At 42.4% G+C, this 16,796-nt stretch overlaps 1 protein-coding gene across 1 annotated transcript in view; it reads left to right on the top strand.

Moving 5' to 3' along the window:
- Positions 1 to 10,972: 10,972 nt before the first annotated feature.
- Positions 10,973 to 16,796, top strand: part of LOC115101184 (endoglin-like) — a 48,673-nt gene continuing 42,849 nt past the window's right edge. The window contains exons 1-2 of the mRNA XM_029620472.2: positions 10,973 to 11,120; positions 12,422 to 12,657. Of these exons, the coding sequence (XP_029476332.2) occupies positions 12,594 to 12,657 (64 nt within the window). The 5' untranslated portion in view covers positions 10,973 to 11,120; positions 12,422 to 12,593. The remainder of the gene's footprint in view (positions 11,121 to 12,421; positions 12,658 to 16,796) is intronic.

Below are 16,796 nucleotides of genomic sequence, written 5' to 3'. Positions count from 1 at the left end.
AAAAGCAAATGTATCACTGATATGAAAGAAACATTCCTTATGTTTCCAAAACTACCGCAAGCGATGCGTTTTAACGATCAGAACGAGCTTCGTAGTCTTAACAAAAATTGCCAGGCCAGAAGATACTATCGTCAATAGGCACTAAAGGTAAGTTAGTTATCGTCTAGGAATGGGTTGTGGATTACCTAGTTAAACATTCCTGCTAGACACTCTAGCTCAGGTGAGATTGCAATTGTTCATAAATGTGTGCAAAACAACCTGCTTTTCAAACGTGGATATTTGGTTGTGTCTTTTGACCATTTATTAGCAGCATAGATAAAAACTCTAAAGTACTATATGCTGGGTTACTGGGATCTATGATATGGATTTATCGGTAATTACATCTGCCAGTATGAAATCTTGTTACGTTTTTATCTATGCTGCTAATAAATGGTCAAAAGACACAACCAAATATCCACGTTTGAAAAGCAGGTTGTTTTGCACACATTTATGAACAATTGCAATCTCACCTGAGCTAGAGTGTCTAGCAGGAATGTTTAACTAGGTAATCCACAACCCATTCTTAGACGATAACTAAGATTTCATACTGGCAGATGTAATTACCGATAAGTCCATATCATAGATCCCAGTAACCCAGCATATAGTACTTTAGAGTAGAATTTGTGAAATTTTGTCAGATAAACTATAGACAACACACATAAGTAGGCCAATTGCTTATACAGTCTGTCTGATTTACAAACAATTTGAAGACAATACTGCACTCTAGTGGGCAAAAACTTGATGATCAAAGCTATTGCCTCATATCCCAGTGTGAATGAAGTGTAGCTTAGTTGGTAGAGCATGGCGCTTGTAACGCCAGAGTTGTGGGTCTGATTCCCACGGGGGACCAGTATGAGAAAAAGTATGCACTCACTTTGGATAAGAGTGTCTGCTAAATGACTAAGATGTCAAATGTGTTGCAGGTGCTTCATGTTTTTGGTTTAACTGGCCTGAAAGACCAGATGTGTTGAATTTAAGCAATTACTGGGCCTCCCGAGTGGCGTAGCGGTCTAAGGCGTCACTACAGACCCGGGTTCAATCCCAAGCTTTATCACAACCGGCCGTGATCGGGAGTCCCATACGGCGGTGCACATTTGTTCCAATGTTGTCCGGGTTAGGGGAAGGTTTTACTTGACTCATCGCGCTCTAGCGACTCCTTGTGGCAGTGGGGGGCATGCAGGCAGACAGTGGTTGTCAGTTGAACGGCGTTTCCTCATTCACATTGGTGCGGCTGGCTTCCGGGTTAATCAGGCGGATGTTTGAAGTGCGGTTTGGAGGGTCATGTTTCGGGGGATGCGTGACTCGACTTTCGACACCGTTGGGGAGTTTCAGCAATGAGACGATCGAAAAAGGGGGTAAAAAAAATATTATTATTTAGGCAATCACTGAACTGATCAATTAGCTCAGTTGGTCAGGTATGGTCCCTAGTTGTAACAAAATCCTGCAGTACCTGCAGCTCTCCAGGAACAGGGTTGTCTACCCCTGGCATATAGCATTAAAAAACATGCTGTCATAAAATAAAGCAGCTCTTTCAGAAACCGTGAAGCATAGTTTCAAGATAGTTTTTATGTATGACTCTATCCCTGAAACATCCCAACTTTACCCGGTCAATAACAACCTTTTCAAAATCCATGCATGGACCCACTTTACTAAAAGTGCTGAAGGTGGCTCTTTTACAACAAAAACAGGGTCAAGGTGAGTGAGCATGTAGACACAACAGGATGTAGAGTCATTGCTACACCAGTACATCCAGTGTGTTATTGGAACTCCCCACCTCGTGTACCTCACATCTCACACACAGCCCTCAGTAGGCTCACAAACACTTTCTAGCAGGTATCCGGGCTATCCTCCAAGGAGCGCTCTGCTCACGACTCCACGGCTACACTGGAAGGGGGATGAGAAAGAGGAAAGGAGCTTCTTAGGGACCGGATGTGTCCATTGGAAAGCCAATTAGAAAAGGAGTCAGTAAGCACTTTTATGCAGTCAGCAGGAATGTTAAGAATGTCAAGACTGTACCTAGTTTCAAGGTAGGGGTAACAATAAGGGAGAACGGGGGAGGGGGTGATGGCATGTGTGTGGATACCAAAATGGGCCAGTTCAATCAACCTTTCACATAGTAGCCTATATTACAGAAAATATATACGACAGAAAAAGTGTCAGATTGATGTGAGCTGTAATTAACACTTAATTCCTTTCACCAGCCATCATACAAATCAGTGGAGGCTGGTGGAGTGAGAAATGGGGAGGATAGACAAATGCTTGATAGGCCTACCTCACAGGAGGTTGGTGGCACCTTAATAGGGGAGGACGGGTTTGTGGTAATGACTGGAGCGGAATAGGTGGAATGGTATCAAATACATCGAACACATGGTATGGAGCCAATCCATTCGCCCCGTTCAAGCCATTATTATGAGCCGTCCTCCCCTCAGCAACCTCCACTGGCCCACACATACACTTGCAGCCTTAGGCCAATACTATGATTCAAAGAAAACACAACGAGGGCCTCCATGCCAATCTCCCACGTCATGTTTCAAAGCCCTTTGCTAACACACTGCCTTGACCCAGAACCCACGAGAGCCATAAGGAAACCTGTGAGCTGGCGCATGGACACTTTCACAAACGTCCCCCTCAGACTGATGTGCTGCTGGCCGGCGACATGGAAACTCGTGGCACCGCGCTGAAACCCATGTTGACCTGCTGGACCAGCGATGACAGACGATGACCACAGAGCGGCGGATTGTTTCCTGTTATTGAAGGACTACAGAGAAGTAACCCCCCCCCCATTGGCCCACTGCGGATAGAAGGGAAGTGTCGCTCACAGCTTATAGAGGAGACGCACCCTAAATGCAGAGGTGTACGTGCAGACTGTCTGGTGCGCCTGGGACGTTGCTATACTAGGCTTGCGGGTGCTTATCTATCTAGCTGTCTGTGATGAATGGCCAATATACTGTAGTCCTCCTGTGTCTACTTACTTGTAGAGGGGTGTCTACAACAAGCTGAGCGTGTGTGCATGTTTTATTTAACAGGATTTGAGTTATGTGATACATTAATGTTTTTTCGTTCTTCCCTGGAGTCATGTAGTCAAGAATGTTATCTTAGGTATCTTCCCTGTAAGTCTGGTGTCAACAATCTGAAATGTATACATTTTCCATAGTATAAACGAGTCATGATCTAGAATCATGAGGCAGGTGTTTTTGTAGGCTACATAGCATACACAAAATCCTATAGTTCATTTTTTTCACAGGACTGGTACTATAGCAAACATGTATAGGCTACAAAACACATTGAGGAATAATCCTATTCCCGAATTTACACATTCACTAAATTACCACAAGTATGTGGACACCTGCTCGTCCAACATCTCATTCCAAAATCATGGACATTAATAGGGAGTCGGCCCTCCCTTTTGCTGCTATAACAGCTTGATGATTTTTTCCCACTACGCGCTTCAGTATTCGGCGGCCCCGTTCTGTGAACTTGTGTAGCCTACTACTTCGTGGCTGAGCCATTGTTGCTCCTAGACGTTTCCATTTAACAATAACAGCACTTACAGTTGACCAGGGTAGCTCTAGCAGGGCAGAAATTTGACAAACTGACTTGTTGGAAAGGTGGCATCCTATGATGGTGCCATGTTGAAAGTCATTGAGCTATTCAGTAACGCCATGCTACTGCCAATGTTCATCTATGGAGATTGCATGACTGTGTGCTCGATTTTATACATCTGTCAGCAACAGGTGTGGCTGAAATAGCCAAATCCACTCATTTGAAGGGGTGTCCACATACTTTTGTCTTTACTGTATAGTGTGCCATTAATTTATTTAATGTATTTTTTATTTAACCTTTACTTACCTAGGCAAGTCAGTTAAGAACAAATTCTTATTTAAAATGACGGCCTACCAAAAGCCAAAAGGCCTCCTGCGGGGATGGGGGATTAAAAATATAGGACAAACAACAACACGACAAGAGAGACACCACAACACTACATAAAGAGAGACCTAAGACAATAACGTAGCATGGCAGCAACATATGACAACATAGCATGGTAGCAACACCACATGACAACATGGTAGCAACACAACATGGTAGCAGCACAAAACATGGTACAAACATTATTGGCACAAAAGCAAGAAGGTAGAGACAACGATACATCACGAGAAGCAGCCACAACTGTCAGCAAGTGTCCATGATTGAGTCTTGAATGAAGAGATGGAGATAAAACTAGTCTAGTTTGAGTGGTTTTTGCAGCTCATTCCAGTACTTGTACTGCAGTGGAGGCTTCGAGGGGAGGACGGATCATAATAATGGCTGGAACAGAGTGAATGGAATTGCATCAAACACATGAAAAACACCTATTCCAGCCATTACCACAAACCCATCCTCCCCAATTAAGGTGCCACCAACCTCCTGTGCTGTACTGTCCAAATCTTATGTTTTCATTTAAAATATCCTAAATTCATTTAAAGGTTGCATGCATCACTTTTACAAACATGTTCATCTGCATGCAGGCCAACAGTAGACAAAGTAATACAAATTCTTATTCCTATTCAAATCAAATCAAATTTTATTTGTCACATACACATGGTTAGCAGATGTTAATGCGAGTGTAGCGAAATGCTTGTGCTTCTACTTCCGACCGTGCAGTAATATCTAACAAGTAATCTAACAATTTCACAACTACCTTATACACACAAGTGTAAAGGAATGAATAAGAATATGTGCATAAAAATATATGGATGAGCGATGGCCGAACGGCATAGGCAAGATGCAGTAGATGGTACAGAGTACAGTATATACATATGAGATGAGTAATGTAGGGTATGTAAACATTATATAAAGTGGCATTGTTAAAAGTGGCTAGTGATACATTTATTTAATCCAATTTATAATTATTAGAGTGGCTAGAGATTTGAGTCAGTATGTTGGCAGCAGCCACTCAATGTTAGTGATGGCTATTTAACAGTTTGATGGCCTTGAGATAGAAGCTGTTTTTCAGTCTCTCGGTCCCAGCTTTGATGCACCTGTACTGACCCCGCCTTCTGGATTATCTTCTTGACCTTGCTGTGACATCGGGTGGTGTAGGTGTCCTGGAGAGCAGGTAGTTTGCCCCCGGTGATGCATTGTGCACACCTTACTACCCTCTGGAGAGCCTTATGGTTGTGGGCGGAGCAGTTTCCATACCAGGCGGTGATACAGCCCGACAGGATGCTCTCGATTGTGCATCTGTAAAAGTTTGTGAGTGTTTTTGGTGATAAGCCGGATTTCTTCAGCCTCCTGAGGTTGAAGAGGCTTAATGATGAGTTTGGAAGGTACCATGGTATTAAATGCTGAGCTGTAGTTGATGAACAGCATTCTTACATGGGTATTCCTCTTGTCCAGATAGGTTAGGGCAGTGTGCAGTGTGAATGTGTTAGTGGAATTCTAAATTCCTCTGTATTATTTCCCAATCAGAATGATTTACTCTGTCAATGCATTCTAAGGGATTGTAAGACCCAATATTGTTATAATAATGGACAGAGCCCCGGTCTTAAAAGTCAGGTAACAGCGTTTAATTCAAGAGAGTACTGGTACATACACATTTTTCCACAGGTTATAAACTGAAAATGACGTCAGCGTTTTCTAAATGTTCTATCTCTTCATGACACGGAGCCCTATAGTTCTCGAGCCTTCCCTCCTCGCCTAAAGCCAAGATCAGTCATTGTAAATCAGCATTCTAGACAGTCTGGAGATAGTCCGTCCCTGCCATCTGGAGATAGTTCATTCATTTGTACAAAGGAACAGACCGTCATTGTTACTAGACTCCTGACTATATTATATACAATTGGGAATGGGAGCAAGAGAGAAAATTCATTATGTACAGTACATAATAGCATTTGGACTAGTCAGTCCTGATTGAAATGTATACATAATTAGTCATCATTGATAAAAATTCCCTTAACAAAATGTGATTGCGTTGTCTGTGGACCTATTGGGGTGGTAAGCAAATTGGAGTGGGTCTAGGGTGTCAGGTAGGGTGGAGGTGATATGGTCCTTGACTAGTCTCTCAAAGCACTCCACGATGACGGAAGTGAGTGCTACGGGGCGATAGTCATTTAGCTCAGCTACCTTAGCTTTCTTGGGAACAGGAACAATGGTGGCCCTCTTGAAGCATGTGGGAACAGCAGACTGGGATAAGGGTTGATTGAATATGTCCGTAAACACACCCGCCAGCTGGTCTGGGCATGCTCTGAGGACGTGGCTAGGGATGCCATCTGGGCCGGCAGCCTTGCGAGGGTTAACAAGTTTAAATGTTTTACTCACGTTGGCTGCAGTGAAAGAGAGCCCGTAGGTTTTGGTAGCGGGCACTGTATTGTCCTCAAAGCGAGCAAAGAAGTTAAGTTTGTCTAGGAGCAAGACATCGTTGTTCGAGACAGGGCTGGTTTTCATTTTGTTGTCCGTGATTGAATATAGACCCTGCCACATACCTCTGGTGTCTGAGCCATTGAATTACAACTCTACATTGTCTCTATACTGACGCTTAGCTTGTTTGATTGCCTTGCGGAGGGAATAGCTACACTGTTTGTATTCGGTCATGTTTCCGGTCGCCTTGCCCTGATTAAAAGCAGTGGTTCACGCTTTCAGTTTTGGCGAATGCTGCCATCAATCCACGGTTTCTGTTTGGGGAAGGTTATAATAGTCGCTGTGGGTACAACATCACCGATGCATTTGCTAATAAACTCACTCACCGAATCAGCGTATTCATCAATGTTATTGTCCGACGCTAAGCGGAACATATCCCAGTCCACGTGATCGAAGCAATCTTGAAGTGTGGAATCCGATTGGTCGGACCAGCATTGAACAGACCTGAGCACGGGTGTTTCCCCCAGTCCCTCCAAAAGGAGGGCTTTGTATGCGTTGCGGAAGTAAGAGTATCAATGGTCAGCCCGGGTCACGCATTCGATATGCTGAGAAAATTTAGGGAGCCTTGTTTTCAGATTAGCCAGATTAGCCAGCTACAATAAAAAGCCTCAGGATATGTGGTTTACAGTTTACATAGAGTCCAATGAAGTTCTTTCAGGGCCGTCGATGTGTCTGCTTGGGGGTGATGATAATCAAAGAGAATTCTCTTGGTAGATAATGCGGTCGGCATTTGTTTGTAAGGAATTGTAGGTCAGGTGAACAACAGGACTTGAGTTCCTGTATGTTGGTATGATCATGCCACGTCTCATAAGGCATACTTATTCTTACCAGAGAGATGTTTGTTTCTGTCGGCGCAATGTGTGAAGAAACCAACTCTGATAACGTATCCCGAGTGAGCCATGTTTTCGTGAAACAAAGAACGTTGCAATCTCTGATATCTCTCTGGAAGGCAACCCTTGCCCGGATATCGTCTACATTGTTGTCAAGAGACTGGACATTGGCGAGTAGTATACTCGGGAGCGGTGGGCGGTGTGCCCGTCTACAGAGCCTGACCAGAAGACCGCTCCGTCTGCCCCTTCTGCGACGCCGTTGTTTTGGGTCGCAGGCTGGGATCCGATCCATTGTCCTGGGTGGTGGACAAAACAGAGGATCCGCTTCGGGAAAGTTGTATTCCTGGTCGTAATGTTGGTAAGTTGACGTTGCTCTTACATCCAATTGTTCCTCCCGGCTGTGTGTAATAAAACAATGTAAAAAAAATAAAATAAATACTGCATAGTTTCCTAGGAATGCGAAGCGAGGCGGCCATCTCTGTCGACGCCGGAAGTCTTTGCAACAACAATATCAACATGTCTGCTCTTACTCCATACATGGCACAGACTTGTAAACATTGTTTTCATCAAGTCATTACCAGACCACTTCATAACTATAAATGTTCAATGCCCAAACACATGACAGTGATAGTCTTGTATTTCAGATATGTTTTTAATAAAGATCCTGTCATGAAGGCTGCAGCTATTGTTGCAGTAGGAAATAATGAATGTGATTTATTTCAGCTTTTAATTATTTCATCACATTCCCAGTGGGTCAGAAATTTGCACACACTCAGTTAGTATTCGGTAGCATTGCCTTTAAATTGTTAACTTGGGTCAAACGTTTTGGTTAGCCTTCCACAAGCTTCCCACAATAAGTTGGGCGAATTTTGGTCCATTCCTCCTGACATAGCAGGTGTAACTGAGTCAGGCTTGTAGACCTCCTTGCTCTCACAAGCTTTTTCAGTTCTGCCCACAAATGTTCTGTAGGATTGAGGTTAGAGCTTTGTGACGGCCACTACAATACCTTAACTTTGTTGTCCTTAAGCCATTTTGCCACAACTTTGGAAGTATGCTTGGGGTCATTGTCCATTTGCAAGACCCATTTGTGACCAAGCTTTAACTTCCGGACTGATGTTTTGAGATGTTGCTTCAATATACAGTGCCTTGCGAAAGTATTCGGCCCCCTTGAACTTTGCAACCTTTTGCCACATTTCAGGCTTCAAACATAAAGATATAAAACTGTATTTTTTTGTGAAGACTCAACAACAAGTGGGACACAATCATGAAGTGGAACGACATTTATTGGATATTTCAAACTTTTTTAACAAATCAAAAACTGAAAGATTAAGTTAAGTTAATACTTAAGTTAATACTTTGTAGCGCCACCTTTTGCTGTGATTACAGCTGTAAGTCGCTTGGGTTATGTCTCTATCAGTTTTGCACATCGAGAGACTGAATTTTTTTCCCATTCCTCCTTGTAAAACAGCTCGAAATCAGTGAGGTTGGATGGAGAGCATTTGTGAACAGCAGTTTTCAGTTCTTTCCACAGATTCTCGATTCGATTCAGGTCTGGACTTTGACTTGGCCATTCTAACACCTGGATATGTTTATTTTTGAACCATTCCATTGTAGATTTTGCTTTATGTTTTGGATCATTGTCTTGTTGGAAGACAAATCTCCGTCCCAGTCTCAGGTCTTTTGCAGACTCCATCAGGTTTTCTTCCAGAATGGTCCTGTATTTGGCTCCATCCATCTTCCCATCAATTTTAACCATCTTCCCTCTCCCTGCTGAAGAAAAGCAGGCCCAAACCATGATGCTGCCACCACCATGTTTGACATTGGGGATGGTGTGTTCAGGGTGATGAGCTGTGTTGCTTTTACGCCAAACATAATGTTTTGCATTGTTGCCAAAAAGTTCAATTTTGGTTTCATCTGACCAGAGCATCTTCTTCCACATGTTTGGTGTGTCTCCCAGGTGGCTTGTGGCAAACTTTAAACGACACTTTTTTATGGATATCTTTAAAAAATTGCTTTTTTCTTGCCACTCTTACATAAAGGCCAGATTTGTGCAATATACAACTGATTGTTGTCCTATGGACAGAGTCTCCCACCTCAGCTGTAGATCTCTGCAGTTCATCCAGAGTGATCATGGGCCTCTTGGCTGCATCTCTGATCAGTCTTCTCCTTGTATGAGCTGAAAGTTTAGAGGGACGGCCAGGTCTTGGTAGATTTTCAGTGGTCTGATACTCCTTCCATTTCAATATTATCGCTTGCACAGTGCTCCTTGGGATGTTTAAAGCTTGGGAAATCTTTTTGTATCCAAATCCGGCTTTAAACTTCTTCACAACAGTATCTCGGACCTGCCTGGTGTGTTCCTTGTTCTTCATGATGCTCTCTGCGCTTTTAACGGACCTCTGAGACTATCACAGTGCAGGTGCATTTATACGGAGACTTGATTACACACAGGTGGATTGTATTTATCATCATTAGTCATTTAGGTCAACATTGGATCATTCAGAGATCCTCACTGAACTTCTGGAGAGAGTTTGCTGCACTGAAAGTAAAGGGGCTGAATAATTTTGCACGCCCAATTTTTCAAAAAAGTTTGAAATATCCAATAAATGTCGTTCCATTTCATGATTGTGTCCCACTTGTTGTTGATTCTGAACCAGACCTGTGGAGGTCTACAATTATTTTTCTGAGGTCTTGGCTGATTTCTTTTGATTTTCCCATGATGTCAAGCAAAGAGGCATTGAGTTTGAAGGTAGGCCTTGAAATACCCCCACACAGGTACACCTCCAATTGACTCATATAATGTCAATTAGCCTATCAGAAGCCATGACATAATTTTCAGAATTTTTCCAAGCTGTTTAAAGGCACAGTCACCTTAGTGTATGTACACTTCTGACCCACTGGAATTATGATACAGTGAATTATAAGTGAAATAATCGGTCTGTAAACAATTGTTGGAAAAATGACTTGTATCATGCACAAAGTAGATGTCCTAACCGACTTGCCAAAACTATAGTTTGTTAACAAGACATTTTAATGACTTCTGTCATAAATATACAACTGACTGGATAACTTATTAATTAGCCTATCAAATAAGACATTTGACAAGAGGACAATTGTTGGAAATCATCATCACATCATACCATTCTATATTAGTAATATGTTTATACATAATTGGTCATGTTCATTCTGAAATTACATCCCTGGTTACATGATGTCACTTTGTTCTCATAAACTAAACAGTCTCGAGGATGAGAAAGAAGTCACAAGTCACAACTCCCATAGAGCGACAAAAGATGATTGTAGCGATATTGGCCTCAAGAGGGCGGTGTGGTCCCCAGTTGTTTTTGACAATAATATGTTATACTGAGGTGAGATTCTTCCAAAACCTAGGGATCATCATCATCATCATCATCCCATCTGGATTATAAGGACACAACCCCTTTACTCTTGATGATACGTAACAGTTTGGGTTATTACAATGTAATAAACCATGTTGAATGGGTTATGGAAAGACCAAATTTATGCTTCTGTGATTTATACTTTCTCTTCTTTCATTAGGCTGCTACCGGTCGACTATATGTCATTGTTGTCGATTCACCTGTGATGCAAAATCTCAAAGAAATCCCTAATTCCTCTCACAATATTCTGTGCTGACAAGCAGTGTGGGTATTGACGTCAGTCACCGGCATTAGCACCAGCGCGCGAAGCTCTGGTTTTTGGGAGTGGTACGAAAATCAATCTGCGCTTCCCCACCCGCCCAGCTACACTAGAAAGTTTATGAGCGTTTACACGACTGACTGCTCCCTTTGCACTCGTGGATTATACCCGCAATTTAAAAGGGACAATCTCCATTGATATGTGAGTTTCTTTTAATCAATGCTTTGCTGACAGCTTTAGCTGTTGTCCCTGATACAATGTTTCCCTTGATGTGTTGTTTATTTGAAGCCAATGATAGGTGACAATTAGGTAAAATAACTTGTTAACGTGAATTATAACGTTGTGAACTGTGTATTGTCAGATAAACGTCTAGCCTATAGCCGTATAATTGTACATTTCTGAAAACCAGAACTATGAGTTTCACTTATTCATCCTATTTATTTCAGCCAAATAAAAACATCAATGGGTTTGCTTTTGTTTCACTTTAATAGCCTGTCTTCCGTTTACCTGAAATATTCAACTACTTTCTAGTGACCATTTTCTATAGTTAAATCGTTTTTAGGCATTTGACTCAATAATTCGTGTTTGTCTGGTTAAGGAAGTAGCCAAAGTTACTTTTGTTTTGCTTTGGTTGCATAAACAGTTTATATAGTCTTTTCCCCTCGCTCTATATGAATCATATAACAAGAGCAGTCTCCCCCGCTTATCAGATCTCACTATTGTAACATTATTTAAAGAAAGCGACGCCATACTGTTTCCTGGCAGACTGGGCCAGCAGTTACTGACCACTGGATAACCCTAGAGCTCTGGGCCCCATGATAATATTCTAGGCTATCCAAGGACAGACAATCTCATTGGAAGTATAAATGTAATACGTTTGTAGCCTATCATTAGTTGCACATGCAGAAGTTGATGGCAATATCACGTGTCTAGTTTGAACTAATTATCAATTTTTAAAAAATCTGAATTTGGTATGTTAGCAACAGTTAAATCAAGCACCGTACTAGAAATGGGTGGTAGTTGAGTAGAGAGAGGTAAGGTACATACATTTATTAGAAATGGCCTTATTAATCATCACTAACATAGATGTTAATCAGCGTACTTCATCTGATCCTGGACGTTTAGGAAGAGGCCCTTTGGAGAGAACATTTTATCCAATAATAATCTCAGATACCACTATTCCAGATAAAAGTCAGAAAAAAAGAAAGTGATGCAGTTTATAATCTTGGCAACACCATCTCACAATTTCATTTTCAACAGGAAATGTTCCTTGAGGGGATTTGTTAAGCTTGCCATCATTGAGTGTAGAGGATGAGTATTACATGGATTAATATGCATTGACATTATATTAATTCTACTCTGATGTAGTTATATAAATGTACAGCATCAGTAGTATCAGAGATATACACGATTCCTTATCGATTGGATATTCTCATTATTCATCTATGACTTTGCTTGGCAGTTGGCAATCTCCTACTGACGCCCCGCCTTTTTTCTCCTAGCTGACCTTTAACCTATCAAGGCTGGATTTGTGTGCTCACCCCTCTGGAGCGGAACCACTGCCACCACAGTCACTGCCGTGCTGCCATTGGACGAGGACGCTGCTCTCGCTGCCCGAGCACCTAGACACCGGCAAGTTCTTCATTGAGGCTCCCACAGATATCTGATTTAGAGATGGACAGCAGCAACATGCCACTTTTACCTCTGCTTCTACTCTGCCTTGCCATCGCCACTTCAGGTAAGACCAACGGTTGGTTGAACCTCCAACTTCCATCTCTTCTTAATGGTTGTGTAAGTGAAGAGCTGTTTGGTTGACGGCTAGTGTGCTAGACTCGACTTGGAGACTGGTGCTGAATTGAAGCCTAGAGGGTCTTTCCTTCTGTGTAAAAGCAAAGTTCAAAAACCGGAATTAACCTTGATTTGAACTGTCATGATTGACTTATTCTAACCTCATCTCTTTTTAAAAAACCAACCAGGGCTTTATTTTCACAGCTGTTTTCAGTGGTTTTCTCAGGATTACCAGTTGATTGGATGAGTCTGTATATAGAGGTGTAACGTGTATAGTGACTGACAATATTTCCTAAAGGCTACTTTCATTAAAACTCGTAATGTATAAGGATTAAATGAGAAATGTGTGCATCAGTTTATTATTGTGCTGGGAATACGCTATAGGTAGCCTAGATTAGTCTTGGTTTGCTTGTATATTTGATATATTTGTCAAGTAAGTTTTTGGGGCGTATGATAAAAAAAAAATAGGTATGTTAAATAGAGCTCGCCAGCTTGAGGTCCTAAAAAATGAAAATGAATCCTCAGGTTTGTTCAGCCATTCCTAAAAATCAATGTGGAATGAATGGGGTTTTAGGATAAACACAGAAAATAAGGTTTGAGGTTAACACAGGCTTAGATCGTATACTTTTGTAACATCAGTCAGTTAACATGACCTTTATGAATTATGAAGCATTTATCTGCTTTATGTGCTTATTTTGATTACATAAATGTTTCAAATTCACAAGTGACATTAGCTGATGGAGATGTCATAGAACAAAACTAATAAGATCTCCTAAGCCTGTGTTTAGCACAGGTCTTATTTTCCTCTTTTATCCCAAAACCCTACAAAACCCCCCATTCATTTTCCCATAGGCTTTGGCCAACAAGCAATGGTGGTACCCTCCATTAGTTCCTACAAAAAGGCGCCATTACAATTGCTCTCTGTGGTTGCAGTGGTTAGTTGGCAGTTAGCTTGAGTATTATGTAGGAAATGGAAGAGGATCTGCAGTGTTCAGTTATGCTCTGGCCACTAACATGTGTCAATCTTTGGAGTGATACTTATTTCAGATAGTTATGTCAGACAGAGCAGGTGTAGTTCATGCTATTCCAGTGGATCCTCATGTTTATATATGATATAATGTGCACTGATATATGCACATTAGATGTATTTCGCTCTAGTAGACAAGGAACACAGTCCAAAACAGTTTGTATTATTTTTTAAAATATGATTTCTTATTGGTTGTACCATTGTGGAGAAGGAACCTGCCAGTTGCATTTTGTTGGACGGTATGTACCATGTGTATCCTGTACATACGACTAATACAACTTGAAACTGCAACATAACCGAGAAATGCCAAGACATTTATTGGAATATTCAGTGAGACTTCCAAATAGGAATACTATAACAACGTTTCTGAACACAGCATTTTTTACACCCATCACTAGTGAGTGGTTGAGGTTGTGGCTGTAACTGTGACTGTCTGTCGACAGTGTAGCCTTCTGTAGTGGATTCTAGTTGGGAATCTGTCGACTGCTTTGGTCTCACTGGATTAAATCCCTGTTGCCCCTTTTGGGGGCCTCCGTTTGGGCTCCAGACAGTAGTTGGACTCCAGACTTCTGTTCTGTAGTTCCATGGGGGCCATCAGCTGTACAGCCCCTCTCTGGGGGTGTCCCTACAGGAGGCTAGGTTGACTGTAGGCCCCATCGGCTCCCCACTGCAGTTAGTTCTCCGTGGGAGCCTGACGTGATGGTTGTCGACTCTTGGCCTCCCGCTGCACTTCCTCCCAGCCGGGTCCTTCTCCACAGACTGAAGGAAAAGTACAAAAGTGATTAGGCAGCTGCCATAGAGGGAGGGGAGCCTGAAGGAGAGCTTGGGGGAAGCTGACAGACTAGGGGGAGGGAGATGGAGGGAAGAAAGGTAAGGAGAGTAGCAGGACAGCAGGCAGGGAAGCCACTAGGACCACATCCTGAGGAAGCTATGCTGGAGGCTGGGAGGGTGTTGAGGGGTGGAGATGGTGGTGGTGGTTAGGGGTGGATTATGTAACTATCCAACAACACATCAGTGACACAGTGGGTTGATCGGGAAAGGGGTGCAGAGAGAGAGAAAGGGATGAAAGGAGAGAGACAAATACAAAAGAGAGAGAGAGGAGGGTGAAGTGAGGGATGAGGCAGAGAGATTGAGAGACAGATGATGCTAAGGAGAGGTAGAACAGAAAGAGGGGGAGGGACTAAAGAGAGAGATTGTGTGTGAGAGAGAAATACACAGATGCAGAGCGAGATGAAAGAGAAGGAGAGAGGGATAAAAAGAGGTGACAGACAGCTCCTTAGTAGGGCCTTGCAGAGGGAAATAACAAAAAAAAACAACAAAAAAAAACAACCTGCTGCCTCTGTTAAAAATGGCGTTGAGAGTCTAAATAGCTCACTTCCCCACACTGCAGCCAGACTGGGTTCCAGGACCAGGGAGACATAGTGACGCGACCACTTGTCGCTGCTGCAGACCGATTTCTATCTCACTGTTGCAATCAACAATTCATTTCTGACTGCCTCTTTTTCTCTCTTTGACTAGCAGTGCTGAGCAGGACTAGCTACCCAGTGGGCACACGCTGGTTGAATAAACATTGTTTCCATGTCATTTCAATGAAATTCCTTTGAACCAATGTGGAATAGACGTTGAATTGATGTCTGTGCCCAGTGGGTATGCTACAGTATGTTGTTCACCTCTCTCTCTCTCTCTCTCTATTTGTCTGTTGTACCTAAAAGGGAGAGCAAGCGCTTGATGAGTTACAATAATGTTTGCTGCCAGATAACTTTTCCTGTTTGTGTATAGATTATGAATGATGTGTGATGGTTCACTTTATCTCTGGAGTAAAACAGGGCAGCAGCAGTGTCATGTAAAACGTTTAGAGAGCCAAATGATTTTTTCCCAGCTTGTGAGTTATGTTTTTCTTGAAGTTGGTTGTTAACAAGGCACCCCTCATGCGGTAAGGCATATATCAAAGCACTGCAAAACACATCCAGCTCACTCTATTTAGGCTATGCATCACCTAATGTTGATAGGCACACTTTCATCTCAGAATCCATTTATTTTAAGACTTTTCATATCTAGGAAAAACATTGAGAGTAACATACACAATCGTTTCTCATTTGCAAGGAGATGCTTGAGCCTCAGTAATTATTCTATTACTTGGCTGTGAGGCAAAGAGCGAGAGAGCACTAGTTCCGTTGAGCTCTTAACAAGTACACACATCATCATTATTTACATGGAGCACTTTAGTTTTTAACAAAAGATGACCATGTTAAATGAAAACACAGTCATGGACCTTGTCTGCCTGTCTTTCTCATCGTGGTGCACTATCCCTGGGGATTGGTAATGCCCAGGTTGGGTTGGTCGGCTGGCAGTGGCGTGCAACCTGAATGGCTCATTAGTACATGGCGCTGAGATAAAACTCCTCGTCAGAATGGCGACCGCTATGTGCCCATGCCAGCGGCGGCCGTCTGCACACTGTGGAAAGATAAGGCATGGCGTTGTGTAGCTATTATCTCTGGCCAGTCTGCCCATACTCAGCCAAGGGTCTGCCCAATCAGAAGAAGTCTTGAAAGGGGATTTGTACCTGTCCCTTTAAAAATGATTTTTGGGGTTATCTTCCCCAAATCCCAGAGAGAGTAGTACTTCAGTTGGCTGTTTGGTACCTATTCTTTATTTTCCACTATGCAAATTCATAAACTATTTAGTATGCTATGTTGATGTGCTGCTTTCTTCAGGCAGAACAGAGATAGTTGTCAGCTAAGGTTCTAAAGGACAGGAAATGATTATTGAACAGTTGATGCTTTGAAGCAATGACGGATGTCATGGGCTTTAGTTGAAGCTTGTTGCGATATGGCTCACAAATCTTACAAAACGTGATTGAATGGTGTTCAGAATTGAAACAACGAAGGGTAGCTACAGTCACTTGTTATTTGACCCTAATGGTAGAGCTATGCAAGCCTGGGTGTATAAAGTTGAACCTTCGTGTTGATTCAGGTGTCATGCTGCTTTCTCTGGATTCATGTGGTGAAGCGCTCCAAATTCTCTTTGATTTATGACAAACTTGGTGTGTGTGCTTGTGTGTG

Source organism: Oncorhynchus nerka, linkage group LG19 (assembly GCF_034236695.1).
Source record: "Oncorhynchus nerka isolate Pitt River linkage group LG19, Oner_Uvic_2.0, whole genome shotgun sequence".
NCBI lineage: Eukaryota > Metazoa > Chordata > Actinopteri > Salmoniformes > Salmonidae > Oncorhynchus > Oncorhynchus nerka.
The sequence above is the reverse complement of the archived record's forward strand: the minus strand, read 5'-3'. Positions and strand labels throughout refer to the sequence as shown.